This window comes from Lepisma saccharinum, chromosome 20 (assembly GCF_977018435.1).
Source record: "Lepisma saccharinum chromosome 20, izLepSacc3.1, whole genome shotgun sequence".
Taxonomy (NCBI): domain Eukaryota; kingdom Metazoa; phylum Arthropoda; class Insecta; order Zygentoma; family Lepismatidae; genus Lepisma; species Lepisma saccharinum.
The window spans coordinates 37282046-37299607 of record NC_139248.1 but is presented as its reverse complement, the minus strand read 5'-3'; the positions used below and the strand labels follow the sequence as shown (position 1 = coordinate 37299607).

Here is a 17562-nt window from a genome sequence, read left to right as displayed (position 1 = left end):
TAAGGCTAATCGGAACTGGACCTACAGTTTAAAGTGGGATCCGAACCACTATGTGCCTCCACCCGGTATCGAACCCGCGACCCCTTGATTACAAGACGACGACGCTACCACTGCGCCATCGTGGAGACCCTAACGAGCGTTATAAAATGACATTGCAGCCCCAATAGTTCCCAAGATAATGTAGCAAAATTTGCGAGAGAAAACACAAACGTCAACAAAACCTATTCGGCAGAACCATAGTTCTCTATGCGGTCCGCGCGCATTATATGCAGAAGGCGCAGAAAAAAGAGAGCATTGAATAAAGGTATTTTATCAGCACCTTTTTGAAAATATTTTTAGAACGTTTTTTTCCCCTTTCCCTACCATAATTTTGCACCTTCAAATCCTTTCCCTACTACTATCATTATGTTTATCTAAAACATGTATTCCTCGATTAGAACTTTGGGAGCGTGTAGACGTACTCATTGGCTGTTTTAAAATGTTGAATAAGTAGATAAGTGCGACTTGAAAGCTAAAAGTAAAATAGGGCTTAACGCCCCCTTCATAAAAATCCTGACCACGTTACTGTTTAGAACAACTTCATTCTCACGTTTCATTTGACAATGACGTGCAAAACAAAGCACATCTCCCTTCTCACGAAATGAAACCCTGGACAGGTCAGAAGATGGGAAATGAAATTGTTACTTCATGATTGAATTCCACATATACCTTACATAAATAATAATAATAATAATAATAAACATTTATAAGTACGCAAATATTTAACTGCAACTGCATTTAAAGAAGGGATATCTGAAGGATTTTTCGTCCTCATCGATATATGTATGTATGTTGCAACATTAGAGGTGCTGTAAGTCGTGATTTTCATAAGCAATTGAGTTAGCCGCGCAACAATAGACACGTTCTAAGTTTAATAACAATGCTTGTGTTCTGAAGCGAAGGTCGTCCTCAATAGGAACCGAGCACCGATAAAGAAAACGCCCACACAGGTTTCACATTCGTAACAGTATTGGTCAGGTAGATTTCTATGCTATTTCGTTTGTCGAATGCGAATTAGAATAAAAGTTTAAAAATCAGGTTCTTAATTTTCTCTGACACACACACACACAGGGGCGGGTTCGAATCCCGGGCTGGGCATGGGTGTTCTTTGTGAATGTCCCTTCCATCAATTTCAATATATCATCAGTCATTGTTATCTTCGCGATTAACTAAAAGTGGAAGAAAAGCGAAGTAAAATAAATCAAATAAATTAAATATATATATATATATATATATATACACACACAGGGGTGTAAACTTTTGAAAAACATTGGGTGGGCTCAAACCTTGAGTTATAAGTTCACAAAAAAATTCATAAATACTCATTTCCATGTATCCAAACATCGTGCACACCAACAGTATATCCTTACTTATTTAAATATACGTATGTATATATGTATATATATATATATATATATATATATATTATTGATTGATTTTAATAAGCAATTCACCACGAATCACGATAACAAATATAAAATAATAATAATAATAATAACGCGACCAATTATTGGGTGCGGTCGAGCCCCAGGCGGCCATAAAAGTTGGCAAACTGCACGTACATAAAATGCATGTGTTTGCACATGTACAGTCACGGACAATTCTGGGTTGTAACACCACCATTGACTTTAAAATTAAATCATTACAACCCAGAAGTGTCAGTGACTACAAAATGTACAGCTTGATCTGTGGCCTCCCATCTATCTCACGACTTTAGTTCCACGGTTCGAATCTTGGCGTGGACATAGGTGTTGTTTCTGAGTGTCCATCAATTTCCTCGCCGAGATAAGCCAAAAGCGGTAGAAAAATGCAACCGCGTAAAGTGAAAAATCTTATGGCATTTCAGATGCCATGCCAGGCACACGTCATGGCATTTCTCAAGGATAGGATCGTCCTATTCCCGTAGCATAACCAATCAGAAACGACCTCTAGGTCACGAGTGCAGATGTAGTAATGGCGGCCGCGTGAGATGTAAACAATGTATCACTTCATATTTTTAAAAGACGATAACTATCCAACCGAGAACAATAACGTTTCGTATTAAATGGTTTTAGGTACAAAGCAATGGCGCTGTTTAAATACATACTTTATAACGTATATAGAGTACACGCGTGGAAGAATATTTTAGTTTTTCAATTGTAAACACCGTGCACTCACCATAAATCGAAGTGTCTTTCGTGCTGTATATATTACACATTGTAATCGCAAAAGCTAACCGAAAAGTTACATCAAATGCTTCCGTGTATAGTACTATCTGCTATAAGATTTTTGGAAGCATTTACGACAGCAAAAATGTTAAAGGAAATGCTTCCGTCTAAAGGACCTCGTGCACTGAGAAGCGGGGAAAGACGGAAAAATCCGGCAACATAACTTCTATTGAAATTAAATGGTGTAACGCTTACTACAGGGAAACGTGCGGAACCGAAGCACGGAATTTCCGGCAGGTGATCTTGAGGGTTATGGCCCGCTAAGACGCCGGAAGCGAAACTGTTCCGTTCTGTTGTCGCGCTTCCGGCATCTCTGTGCGCGTCAAGCTGTCTCGAGGCTAGCCCTGGGTAGGAAAATATAAATAATATGAAAATACAATGTCATTCGGTTTCCCGACGTTCCTGGCAGATCCAAATGAAACCGACAGGAGCAGGAATATTTCCTGCCAATTCCGCACAACTAGGTATTCGCGAGGTATGGCCCATTATAGTACGTCCCTGCCTGCCTTTCAACATTTTGCATTATCTTCCAACACGGTACTTTGCACGTGTGAAAACAGGTGGCCAAGTAAGCCTGAATAGGTCAGTCAAAACCTGTTTTTGTCAATGAAGGTTTTACGAGACCCACCACAAATTCCACTCGATCAACAATTGTCTTCCTAGACAAGAGGTACGGAACAAATAATCTAACGGCACCTTTCTAAGCCCTCGAAAAGGGTATTGACCTCGCTCGTTAGTCTGTTGTTAAAAACAGTTTGCCCTCATATTTCTACGTAAAGTAGTAGTAGCCGTGGCCACCCGCAGAAAATTTTTCCAAGGGTCAAAATTGAAAATTGTAACCATATTCCTTACTTGCAGAATCTGGTAATCTGCCTGGTGGAGACAATGGACATCCTCGATGGCGTAGTGGTCGCCTTCTATTAAAGGGGTCCAGAGTTAGATCCTTGGTGAAGGCACGTTGCAACGATGGGCTTCCCCGATGACGCTCCGGTAACAATATCGTCTTGGTAACCAAGAACTCCCAGGTTCGATCCTTGATGGACGAACATTACATGGGGTTCATTTCATTTTCGTTATTTAGCAATGCTTTTTGCCACTTTTGGCTAATCGCGACGATGAGAATGAGTGATGATATGATGAAATTGATAAAGGGACGCTCACAAACAGTAGTCACACCCAGGTCGGGATTCGAACCCGGACCCCCCTGGTGTCGTAGCGTGCTGGGCGAACCACTCCGCCACTGACGTCTGCTACCTGGTAGTTAGGAACAGCTCCGATTCCCTTTCTTGGTCTCATTTAGACTTATAAGGACAGATACTACTTTCAATATTTGATTTTTGCTATTTAGCTTCACATTCTGTCAGCTTTATAGCTAATCGCGACATGAAGAAGAGTGATGGTATGACGAAATTCATGAAGGGGCACTCACAAGGAACACTCGTGGGTAGATTGGGATTCGAACCCGTAACACCTTGTTTTCAATATCGTTTCAGGAGCGCGTATGTTCCTTTTGGTATGATGGATGTAAAGTAGTGACCTTTTCTCAACACACCCAATTGTCAACTTCACTTCCACGTAGTACATCCTGGAGTGCATCTTGCAGACTAGCGAGGCTCTGGCGTCTGAACTCATGGCCAGTATAATCTTCTACGGGACGTTGTTGTGTTTTGTCCACATGCGTTTGTAATTGTCCCTGCATCTCCTCCATATCACCACTCATCCTCATCTTCGCGATTTGAGAAAATTGGGAGAAAAGCGAAGTAAAACAAACTAAAACAATCAATCTTCTTGGTATGAGGCAGATCCAAAGGTGTTCACCCTCCGCAGGGTGAGGGAGCTTCATTGAAAATGAACACCTCGGGGCAATTTCCCTGGCCTGAGAGGAAAAACAATCTAGCCACAACATTGCCATTTAGAACATGCTTGGCTCACTAACCTAGATCTCCACCCTCCTCGCAGCCTTCATCCATTAATCTATCGCTTATACAAACAGGGAAAAAAATCCTGGGAGGGAGGAACCGAGAGTTGGAAACTTTTGTGTCTGTAAGTGAAGTACAATACGGAAGAAATGCTCTCATGCTTAAGTCTCTCTCGCGCACAATAAACACAGACAAAAGGAATGCGGATGAGAGCTTGTTACACGAAGAAAAAGCGTTTTCGTGCTTTTAACCTATTATGAAACAACATTCAGAAAATAAAGCTTTGTTCATTACAAGAGCCACTTCAGATATTTTTTTTCTTTCGCTACAACTTTACTCTGCTATTATGCAATGTAATTATAATAATGCTTCCGCCACGCCTAAAAAAGTTTTCATTCAAGATTCTTTCCTCTGGTGTTACACGCGAGTGTGGTTCAACCGAGCCACCGTGGTGTGGTGGTTAGCACATAAACCTGCGGTTCCGAGTTCGAACTTCTCGAGTAATGCCTCGTTCAGCTCCGTCGTATTGAAGAACTTCAACCTGCAAGTTTCCAGTTCATTTTTGCACAATTATCTAAGTTCCTAGTTTTAACAAGTAGATGCAAGTCAATTTCAGAATTCAGTGTTCTTACTGTAAGAGTCTGAAGTGGAAAATGTTAACTATGAGGATGTTTGCACGAGCCTTGAGGTTAGCTGGGGAGATGCTTCTATGGTTTAACACTGTGACAATGAGACAGCTGGGGGGGATGGTGCAAAAATTCTGCTAGCTGGGGGAATATGACCGTATACCCCTCACTTCCAGCACTGGATGTAGGCGGTGGAAAATACCCAAAATGCTAATATTACTGACTTAATATAAAGGGTTGTGTTTAGTTCTTTATTCAAAATTACAATGGATGAGTCTTCTTTTTCAATTTTAATTTTTCAATTTCAATTTTATTACGCCATGTAAACCATATACATTGGTATTTGGAGGGTTCAGTACAGATCATATAAAAGAATATATAATTACAAAATTTCTATAATTTACAATGTAGATATTCACTAACGCTATAATATTCCTTATTAACTAATAGTTTCTTTAATTTGTTTTTGAAACTTGTCATACTTTCTGCTTTTATATCATTTGGTAAATGGTTGAATATTTTAATTGCCATCTGTTTGGGTCCCTCTTGAACTAATGTCAGCCTGGTGAAGTAAGGCTTTAAGAGCTGTTTATTTCGGGTGTTATATGTGTGTTCTATTGAACTTCGCAGCGCAATATTTTTTCTCGCATATAATGACATTTCATATATGTACAGAGGAGGGAGGGTTAATATTTTAAATTTCTTAAACAACGTTTTGCACGATTCCCTAGGCTTTATACCTGCTATAATCCTAATGGATTGGCTTGCTTTTGTTTTCTAAATGCTTCTAAACTTGCCGGTGAGTTCCCCCAAAATTCTATCGCATAATTTATTAGTGAATGAAACATTGCATAATATACCTGAATTAGTGCATTTGTTTGAAATGTTTGTTTTAATAACCTCATTGCAAATATTTTGGAACTTCGTTTTTTAACACGTATTTTTACGTGGTTTGAGGTCCCTTGGCTAAGCCATACTAATTTAAAAGAAGGGACTAAAACGAACAAATATTTCTAAAATGAACTTTTTATCAACAACAAATTAAAACACAGTCAAGGGTCTTGCTTCCAGAAAAGGTAAGAATTGCTTTGTTCCTTATCTACATGTATTATGTCAATCGACATGTCTTTTCACGATCACAACTTACCTGAAAGTTCGAAAAGAGGCTTGGTCGACATGTGCAAGGTTGAAACAAGTATTTTCTTTTTCTTTCTGTCTATCTCGCTGCTAAATGATCTGTATTATAGAACGTATTGAAAGAGGTAAAGCCTTCCTCTGAACACATGCAGGGAAAACATACGGGGGGGTGTTGAAGTAATGTGATCAGCACCCTCCCAAAACATTCAGGTTTGTTAAAATTTACAAGTTAAGGATACTTTTGATAACCTCCTGAAACCTGAGGAGCAAAGCAAAATGATAATATTGGTTTGTTTCAGTTGGGATTTAAGCCCACTTTATGCACAGATAGGCTAATCGGGACTGGACCTACAGTTTCAAGTTTAAACCGAACCACTGTGCAATTAGCCTCCACCGCGTATCGAACTCGGGACCCCTTGATTACAAGGCGACGACGTTATCACTACGCCATCGGGGAGGGGCAATAATATTTGTGATTTCGCAATGTAACGTTATTTAGCAAATAATCCTGGACGCTATTTATATGGGATGAAAAACTTTTCGACTCTGCCCCCAAAAGTTAACCCCAAGTTTCATCCTGCGACCCCTCCCCCCCAAAAGGTAACTTCATGACAAAGTTAACTGGTTTCTTCGGTTAAACCTAGGCCCCTGACCTTCATATAAGTCTACTACAACTTTCAATCCTTCTACAGCTAAAGTGAAATGAGATCCAAACTGATTCCGGATGGTGATGCTTATTTTTTTCCTTACAGGTACATGTAAAGGAAATAACGGAAAGTTAAAAACCTGTAGCAAAAGACGACAACCCTGGTCTTAGCAAAACTCATTTGCAGACTCCCATTAGTGTGATCTACAAGGTTGTGGCGACGTTCTTTGTCTCTTTCACTCGGAAGGACGCCAGCCACGCCAAGCCACGTGAAGAGAAAACGAGGAGGGGGGATAACATATGCAACTAATATCCTGGACTTTTTTATTTTGCAAGTCTACTAGCTGCGGATGAAATGCTACCCATTTGGTGGTGACGGCAAAATAAAAATGCAAATCACGTTAGCATCAAGGTTACTCTAGATCACAATGCACCTCTGTTGCTAATCAAACTCTCGGACCGATCGCTGGACAAGACTCAAGTATTAACTAGTGCTCAACCGATGCCGATGAATCGGTATCGGAAAGTATAGGTTGGAATTCATCTACAGATACCAGCCGATACTTTTTCCGCATTTTGGTCTCTAACGGAGTCCGCAAAAATGCCGCACGACACTTTCGCGGAGTCTAATTATCCTGCAATTTTGCACTAATTTAGCACGAAAAATTATATTTTGTAATGACATAACATCTATTTTCATATTCTGATGGAATTCTTGAATATTCTAAAGCAAATTTCTTGGTAATTTGATGCATTTAATTGCAGAAGAATATTTACACACCAATATTGATCAATATTTTGATTACTTTTTTTAGTATTTGAATTTTCAAGTATCGGTATGAATCGGTAAAAGTATCGGTATCGGTTCAAAGTATTGACAGCCCAAGTATTGACAGTTTCCCTTTGATGAACAACATCCTGCTCTGCCATACTGGTGTTTTATTTTCGAGTATTCATTACTGCCTATGAAAGCTGATGTTCTCTAATTCGCGAACGTTGTTCCAAAGTATCGCCCATGGTTTCTATACCTATTGCAAAATCTGGATACACGCATCCATTCATTTCAAGAGAGGAACAGCAACTGAACTATATAGACATTTCTGCGAAAATGTAGGCTCGACCAACACTCGAATCCGGGTCTCTGGCATACCGTGCAATTGCTCTACCAACTGAGTTACCGAGGAAGCCATGGTTTCGCCTTATTTTTCGATTTTGCTGTTTTATCTGCGTGGAACTGTCTCCGTCCGAATTCTGCTGCCCTTGAAAGACTGTCGACGTCGACAATGCATAGTTTTCCCAACGTGGATATGGCACTTTTACTGTCTGGCACACACAAGAGATGTAATATGTAGAAATTTCAACGAAAAATGCACGCTCGCCCAGTACTTAGCGCAGGTAAAACAGCAACATAGAAAATTCAGGAGAAGCCAGGGCTGGCGCAGTAGTTCATTTGACCCTCATTGGCGGAGTGGTTATCAAAGCGCGCTGCGATGCCAGGGGTTCCGGGTTCGAATTCCGGGTAAAACATGTTCCAAACGAGGAAATAGAGAAACTAGCAAAACTGATATATGAAAAACAGAAAAAAATTGACAGGAGGAAACTAGGGGATATCCCTTTTAAATTTGAAAAACAATGTTAATTGAGCAATGACACGGTATGCCGGAGACCCGGGTTCGAGTCCTGGTCGAGCATGTATTTTTCGCTGAAATTTCCACATAGTACATCTTCTGCGTGTGCCAAACAGTAAAGTAACAGAACGACAAAATATATTTCGTGTAAAGCTAAGAGGTAAAGTTCCCCCTGCATATAGCACCGTGCCATGAAGGCACATTTAGGGGATGTGGGGGTTAGGCCCTATACATTCTCGATGCAGGCCATTTTGGAGGTGATGTGATCATCAGCAAGCTCTGGTGGCCTTTACATCCGGGGTTGCCCCCAGGTACCCAATGATTTGAGGCTGGGTGAACCCCAGAGCCGCTTCATGCGGGGACAAGGCCGGAAAATTTCGGACCATAGATTTTCGTGTGGATTCGATAATTGTAGGTGAACAATTTTACATTTAGTAAACGGATTGCATGATATCACAATAAGCTGTCGATAGCAAGTAAATTCTTCTTTCATAAACCGTCTGTGATGTTGCCCCTAAGACTACAATCGCCAACCAATAGCTAATCGGTTCGTCTTTTGTCAATGAGATCAACGGTTCGTGTTGAGGTAGAGAGGAAGTAAGAAATTGTCGAGCTACTGAAAACTGGAGACATGGGCATTGTTGGACGCTTCGGGTTCAGATTTCGATGTCCAACTAGTGGCTGTGACGTTGATGGAGGGTCATAGGGAAAGGTCGGGAGGTATCGGACAAGAGACGTTTCAAACATTTGCTGCTTGAGAAAGAACCTGCTTGCGCTGGAGATGACTATTGTCATATACTGTAATGCCAACTGAGGTAAGGTTTCCGAAGTCCTATCTCTGTAACCCTAGTGTGATTTTTCAAATTATGTTAATCAAAAAAAAAATATATGATGTCTGAAAGAAGATGCTTTTCATTCATATAGTTTTTTTCGCACTGTGTGTTCCATACCACCAGATTTTTTTTATTATTTATTAATTAAATATGTAATTAAAACTGAAGTTATTAATTCATTTGGATCACATTTACACGTCCTTTTTTTCGTTTTTAGGTCCTTTTTTATATATATTTAGGTCTTTAGATCTTTTATAGGTCTTTTTTTGGCAATTTATAGGTCTTCAACTTCCGAGCCCTAGTAATGACTAAGGAAATGACAATCAGGGAAGCAAGTGAGTGATATTCGGTTCCGAAATGTACACTAGGGGATAGATTTAAGCATGTGGAACCAGGGCAAGAAATCCTAATAAAACTACGCACAGTCAATAGTGTGACTTTCCACACAACCTTTTCCGGTCTCTTACAAATAAATTGCGTTTATCAAGTCAAACATTTTTTTCCTTACATACAGTCTCTGTCCGATAGCCCTCCTTATTAACGTCTTCACTGTGAAAATAGTTGGATAGGAGGAATACCAACGTTGTGCTTATATCCCAGTGCGGCAATGGACCAATACATATCCACGAGAGATAATTGTAGGCGAACAATCACGTAAGATCTAATATTCTTGTAAAGAAAGTTTGAATTTTGCACAAGCTTCACTCAGATATTTAAAAGGCCCTACTCAGACAGTACTTCAGGAACAGTACTGGAAATCCTGAGCCAGGGTACGGGATTTCCTATTTCCCTCTCACTCTTTCCCTGACACACTCGCCATAAATAAGTTCACTGTGGGTGACATGCAGGCAACCTTACTGGGCGTCATCAGTACTTTCACAATCCAACATCTCACTTGAGTTTTAAAGTCGTACTTTGCATTTGGCAAGTTCGACAAATTGACATAATAAATCAGGCATTCAGATTTTCGTATGGATTTGTATATAACATATAACACATTAAATGTAAACAAATCCGACATCCAGATATCTTAAGGCAACTTTTGCAACCATCACTGAATGTCAATTGTTTTCTGACAGAAAGTGTGACGTAACTAACAAGGACTTTCAGTTTTAATTCTTACACTTCTTTTAAACAATGAATAATATTATTTTGCCCTGTATAAAATGAGTACACGACTTCTCCATAAAAAAATGTAAATAAAGCAAATGCACGTGATCATTTCAACATGTCTAAGGCAAGATGGAGAGGAGAGGAGGGAGAGAGAGAGTCATAATATTATTTGACCACGTTTTACTTCTTATAATTCTCAGCAACACACTTCTGTTAGTAAATTGTTGAATTAAGGTAAAGAAATTGACATACCGATGCACTCTCATATTAATTTTTTGCACATTGAAAATATCTATGAAATGATCCTTAAATATACGTGAAATTATGTGCTGTATTGCAAATGTGCAGTCTACGGATAAATTGTGGTCCTCAGAGATGGATAACATATTGTCTTCCCTGCACAGAATGAAAAAAAAATCTATAATGCGTTTGCAGTTTAATTTCAGAGCAAAAATTTGTGCAAAGTTAGGAGAAATATCAGAAAAGTGAGACATAATTTTGGTTTCTCATAGCACATAAAATGCTGTAATTGCATTTGACATTCGAGGTGTTAAGGAATATTGATTGACAGTAGAATTGGATCTGGTCAGAACGTACTTTTCTCCGCATCACAAGTTCGGGAGAGCGAAACCATAAGAAGCTGACAAGAATCTGTCCATGTAAAACTAATGACACTAACGAAATCAACGGGGTGGGACACAAAACAGAATAAAACAGAATTCATTATTCTCTGGTTCCAGTCGTCAACCTTGTTCGACTGTAATAAGGAATGCGGTTGATAGCGAGAGTAAGTTCTCGTGGTTGACTCCTCAATACCAACGTTTTCGTGCATGCCGCTATGTTCATTCATTTATGTCATGGTCTGAGTAAGCCTAATTTGAAGAACGAGTATAGAAATAAATTTAAATGCATTTCGTTTCGGATTCTGCTTGTTTATATAGAAAATTGGTTTTTCAGGGTGACCGCTCTAGGACGATAATAAAATTCAAGTTTATACTTGGATATCTTCTCCTGGTTTTCAAGGACAAACTTTACAAAAATTCAAGAGTACAAGCAGATGTTTCTTTTTCTCTATTTGAACCTTACAGCCTCTCACCACCGCCACACACTCACAAATATATTAAGAATATAAAGAGTCTGTGTGATCCCAATACATCCAAAAATTCTAGTTCAATTCAATTAAACTGTATATACAAGTACTATTTAAAATATTCAATTTAAGATGCGGAGTTTACATTTGCCATTTCAGACACTCAGACTCGAAATAAATCTATAAACAAAAGTCACAAATGTTACGGAAGATACTAATCAACGAAAAATTGTTAATTGTATCAGAATTTCAAACTCAAATTTACCTAATCATTTTCAAGATGGCTTATATTGCAATAATCTTCCGTCTGTCAGATTGATTGTTCTGCAAATGACAACAAATTAAACGGATTGAGAGAATTCTGCTTTATTTTCCACGCAGATTTATCTCTCTTCCTTGATAAAAATAAAAACCGAACTGTCAAAAACTTGCTCAGGGCAATTATAAATATGTGTAAAATCAATGGGATTTGGATTAATAAAAGTTGCAAATCTTTTACCCTTACGGGAAAAAAATCATGCAGAATTCGCGAAGCAAGTAAATTACGGATTCCTTCAAGTATACTTTCATTATATTACAGATAATTTAAGGGAAGGGGAGGAAGTGAAAACTTGGCCCGACCGCCTTCAGCACATGTAGTCTTGTCATTGTCGCTGAAAAAGTGTTATTTTATAGCGTAATGTGCAAATTTGCAGGACCATAGCACTATTTTTTAAAGTCACTAAAGAACCATGGCGCAGAAGGATGAGGAAAGGTTTTCTGTTTTTGCAGGACAAAACGTTCCCTCACACAAGGCGGTTTTGAAGGATTCGGTACATAAACCATCCACCCTACTCACAAGATTTTATCCCGTCTGACTACTATATATTTCCTAACATTAAAAGACACTGAAAGGAGAAGAAGTTGGGAAAGGTTCAGAGATGATAGCAACAACTGAGCAGATTTTTGCAGGCCAGGCAAAATCATTTCTTTTTGGAAGGGTAAGAGAAACTCCAGACACTGTGTTGAACTTCAGGGTGAATATGTGGAATTGCAGGGAAGCTTCATGCTTCTAAATAATTTTCTTCTTGGTCAGGACGAGAACTTTTCAGACACCCCTCGTATAATATTAACTAACTTATTACTCTGCAGCCAAGTCTGTGTTTTCTTGGATAATTGTTAACAAAGTAAGCAGCATCATAGTTCTAATCTTTCCAACTATTTATCATATATGTTGGAAAATGATTGCAGTGTTTAGCGTTTTGAGAAGATCGGCGGGCCTCTTGCACTGTTTCTGAGGAAGTTTTCGGTCTATACTTTTTAACGGGTACGTTCTGTACAGGCCCCTTTACAACTGAGCGCATTTATTTTCTCGCCCCATTTAGATCGAGGATTTTTCTTCGTACACTTTGAAGGGGGCAAAATGGACATATGTGGCGACACACACATTTTAAAATTCACTCATAATAATTAAAAAGGGAAGTGAGAAATAAAATCACACTAACTTGTATGTATCATGTACTTTCCTTATATCAGATTGATTTTTCAAGTTTTCAACTCTCTCATCACTCAATTCAGGAAACTTGCTTCAAACAAGACAGAAAGTATGTCTGTTGAATATGAAGCTGGACTCTTAACCAAGGTTGTTAAAAGTCCAGGAACCCACGAATTCTAGTGATGGGTTCTATTGGGTTTCGCAACAGGATAGGAACCTTTTTTTCTGGCACAATTTAAATTCGGTCCAAGATGCGTATTGTTTCACTGCAATATGGAACTTGGACCGGATTTAAATTAATCCGGAAAAAAAGGTTCCTGGACCGTATTAAATTTATTCGGAAAAAAGTTCCTGGACCGAACTGAAATATTTCGCAGATGAAAAGGTTCCTTACTGTCCAGATTTGCTGATTTTCTCTACTGGACCGGAATTGAATTTATTTAAAATTCTTGGACCTTTTAACAATCCTGCTCTAAGTCGCAATACCAGTTGCGTCTTGAAATAAAATACAAAGGGGAATACCGTAAAACAAGAACTACAGCAATGAAGGCAACGCAGCCATCGAACTGACGCAAATCGGAAGCTCGCGACAATACAAAAACTGCCTCCCCCCGAAAAACAGGTTTATTTACGACAGGGGTCAACGCACGTCCTTCCACAGGGGATAGAACGTAGGCGTGAGGAAAGAACGCCGAATGCAGCCAATGTCACGGTTGAGAAACTGACGTCACGCCCAGCTGAGAGCCGACACCGCAGTCACACTCCAAACCTCAGTGTGTTTTCACCTGGCGTACGAAGCACCAGCAGCGAACCGAACTTACCTGCGTCGCCATGGTCAATCCGCCGCCGGTAAGTGAGCGTTTTACTACTTTCGATTATCTCTCGCGCATTTACGTCACGCTTAACAGCTGATTCCTACTAGATACTACGGTGCGGACTACATGCGTTCCACATGTAGAACTTTTACGTGAACATGGATGTAACGAGTACGCACGCCTCTACAGTGCTGTGGTTACCGCTGCCGTCTTGTCATCAAGGAACCCCGGGTTCGATTCTCGGTGGTTCCAATCCCATTTTAACTGTGGGCCCGTTCCGGATTGACACACATAAACAAACTTTACGCAGGTTTTTGTAATACGTTCAGAAATTTGTCAACACAATTAACACAATGCATATTTTCACGCCTTGCATAATTAATTAAAAAAAATTGTCCAATTAACAAAATATTTAAGGTCGACTAAGCAGAAAGAAAATAATACAAACTCATCGACTAAGCCGAGAGAACTTAATACCTTATAAATAGGTTTTGTAAGGAATCATTACGTCCCATAACACCATTTTAAAATTACAACTTCGCAATGAATCACAGATAGCTATTTTATTTTAGTAATTTTACATAGCTTTTGATTGATTGATTTATGCTATTTGGCGTCGCTTTTCTTTCATGCTTAGCTAATCGCGACGAAGAGAATAAAATAACACCCATGCCAAGGACGGGATTCGAATCCAGGAACCCTGGCGTTGTAGCGGGTACTGCTAACCATTCCGCCAGGCAACATTGCTATTCTACCTTTTTATGTTAATAAGAACTAATTGAATTGTTGTAGTCCACTTTATGCACAGAAAGGCGAATCGGGACTAAACCTACATTTTAAATTTAGATCCGAACCACCGGGCCATGCGCCTCCACCGGGAATCGAACCAGGCGCCCTCTGATTACAAGGCAACGACGTTACCACTACGCCATCGGGGAGCCCCTTAATAAGAAATACAAATATTAACAATAAAGTAACTAAATGGTATATTATACACATATAACATAGCCAAGGTACCTGGTTTAGCAGCAAGTTACGTTCGTAAATTCGGTACTGCAGTCGACTACAAAGATACGTACAATTTTTCTATCACAAGATCTTCCGTTCTGCTTTATGCACTACTGGTATGTGGTGTGGTTGATTAACCGAAACTGAAATATGAACAAAGGAAAGTCCAATCCTGTACAAACTTAGAAAGTGCACGAAAAAGAATGATAGCAGTGGCTGAACAAGTTTTTGAGGTTTATATACAGGGATAAGAGGGAAAGAGTATGTACACACACATACACACACACACATTCCTCTGACTGCAAATAAATACAAAAAGGCAATGTCTTAGTTACGCACAGCATAACTTGGAAAGAGGTGACGCGAGGGGGGGGGGGTCCACAGTGACTCGATCTTGCTACAGCAGAATCCTATATCTCCACAGCTGATTGGAAAAATTCCAGCCTCTGATATAGACTCGATCACCGTTCTGGAAAACATACGCCTTACCCCGAAACCACATACACACTATAATATTTTTTTAAACAATTTTTTGAATTTAAAAATATAAAATCCTGACTTAAATCCCTTCCAGTGACTACTTGTTGAATCCTCTAAAGAAATTAGGCACTCTTTCGAAGTGTGCAAGTGCAACAAAACAAAAACTAACATAGCTGAAAATAGATACATGTTTTCAAAAAGCATAGCATTTACAAACGATTTGATGGAAATTTAAGCCTTGAAATTATTTTACAATATAAATAATTTACTGCATACGCTAATGCTAGTACTCTGCCGTGATATAACGCAAAACTTCCAGGAACGCATAATATTTTATAAACATCCAGGATCCATGCTTTCGAAAATAAACGACATTTCAAACACGTTTGCCACAGAAGTCAGCAGGTTTTCTTGCGAAAACAGAAATGATCAGTTTTGAACGGCAATATTGTGTTTGCTTGTTGTTTTACTTTACGTCGAGTATTTTCGCACTTAGGTTAACGATGACGATGGGAATGTACAACGAAGATGAAGAGGATACAAAAGAATTTAACATTTAGTACGTAAGCGCGATAAGGTCCATGGGTACTAAACAGTGTACTGCCATATCCGTCGGTTTCCTACGAGAATAACTTACATAATAATCAATCAGCATTTGAATCAGATGTCATTACACTAAATTTATCTTACTAGAATTTGTAGTTACGTAAATAGACAATCTGATGTGTGTAAATAACGTTTTATTGAATTATCTTAACGGCATTTCACTCAGAAAATATATTCCTACTTTTATTTGTTATGGATAAGTCGCTATAATGCACACTTGCCAACGTTTTCTCATATTGACAGATTAATATATACATAAATATCTCATTATACTAGTGCTTGGTACTTTTTTCAGTCAACGAAAGTCGTTTCCGAGCAATCAACCGATATCGAGAGGTTTGATTGCTGACGTAGACTAACCAAGCTTGAAAATTCACAATTTATACGCCTTCTTTTTAGATGCTTGTAACTTATTTCAATTCTGAGATATCGAAGGTTCAACATATATCCATTGTCGACTTCAATTGTTTGGGTACCGTAGCCAGACAGCTAATCAGATTGAGATTCTATCCGTTACATTCCACCGAACGTTGTCTCCATATTTAGTAATCTCTTGAGAAATCGATATGTATGAATTGGTTTAGAATGTTGACTAAAACAAGAGTAATGAAGATGATGGATATCGATCTAGTACACTCGATAAAATTATCGTAAATCTTAAAACAGTCTATTGTTAAAATTTTAGTTTGTCTGTCGATTTCCAAAAACAAGACGCAACCGTTATTTTATTTAAATTTTAATAGTTCATCATGCATAGATAGATAATTATACATTACAGTTGCGTGCACCATATGTATATTTAAAAACTGAATCATTAAATAATAAATTGCAGATAGTGTTGCCCACGAGACGAGATTTTGGCCTGTCTCGTCTCGTGAAGTCTCGTGGAAATGCTGTCTCGTCTCGAAAATATTCGTTTGTCTTATGGCACATGGTCAATCTCGTCTCGTCTCGAATTTTTAAAAGCCTGTCCCGTCTCGTCCCGTGGGCAACACTAATTGCAGCCGACCTCCATGGCGGAGTGGTTAGTATAGCACACTACGACGTCAGGGATTTCGGGTTCGAATTCTGGCGTGTTCATCATCTTTGCGATTAGCCAAAACTGGCAGAAAAGCGAGGTAGAATCATCCAAATTTAAATAATACAATTCATGAGGTTAACTGTGTAATGGGCTATAACACTTTAAACTATCATTGTCGCTGTAGTTGGATAGCAGTTGTGCATTAAAGACAAAAATACAGAACTACATATTATTTATTTAAAATTTCGTACTAGAAACTGGTGCGAATGTTCTTGTTAACTGACTAAAGTTAAATTAACGAAAAAATTTCCAATTACATTACCTATTTACTTGCAATCGCGTACAATGTACACTGTAGAACGCTGCCTAGATAAATGACGGTCTAAAACCGTCAATTTCCGCTGCCATCCAGCTACCGTTAATGGCCATGAGCGTTTTTAAAGTAACGACCATTCTATTGTTAACCGAATTAATGTAATTATAATAGTTCATTTTAAAAAAATATATTTATAATACACTCAACTTCAATTTGCAATCCTTGTCTATATTTCCGCATACTAGAATATTTAAATTTAAAAAACGGCGGCGTGCCGATTTCTAAAATTTGACAGGTAAATTAAAATTTTAACGGTCGACTGTGTTACGGTAGGGAACCTTTAACAGCGTACACATACTGACAACATACAGAAGTTAAAGCTTCCACTGACCATGGCACACGACCCAAAACTTGTAAATCTCATGATGTCCTCGTACATTCATTTAAAGATGCATTTTCATGTTTAGTTGTTCTCAGAAATATAAAGAACGTACATTTTATCAGAAAAAAAAACATTGCATTTGTGGCCCATAGTGATCGAACCCTCAATTACGTCACGAAGTACAAGAAAAAAAATGCACGCTCAACAGCAATATAATGGACG

General features: G+C 38.8%; 2 protein-coding genes across 2 annotated transcripts in view; one reads left to right on the top strand and one right to left on the bottom strand.

Moving 5' to 3' along the window:
- nudC (nuclear distribution C, dynein complex regulator) overlaps positions 1-17562 on the bottom strand; it is a 116396-nt gene that overhangs the window by 8956 nt on the left and 89878 nt on the right. The window lies entirely within an intron of this gene.
- LOC146003235 (uncharacterized) overlaps positions 13492-17562 on the top strand; it is a 56862-nt gene continuing 52791 nt past the window's right edge. The window contains exon 1 of the mRNA XM_083141408.1: positions 13492-13561. Within this exon, the coding sequence (XP_082997534.1) occupies positions 13544-13561 (18 nt within the window). The 5' untranslated portion in view covers positions 13492-13543. The remainder of the gene's footprint in view (positions 13562-17562) is intronic.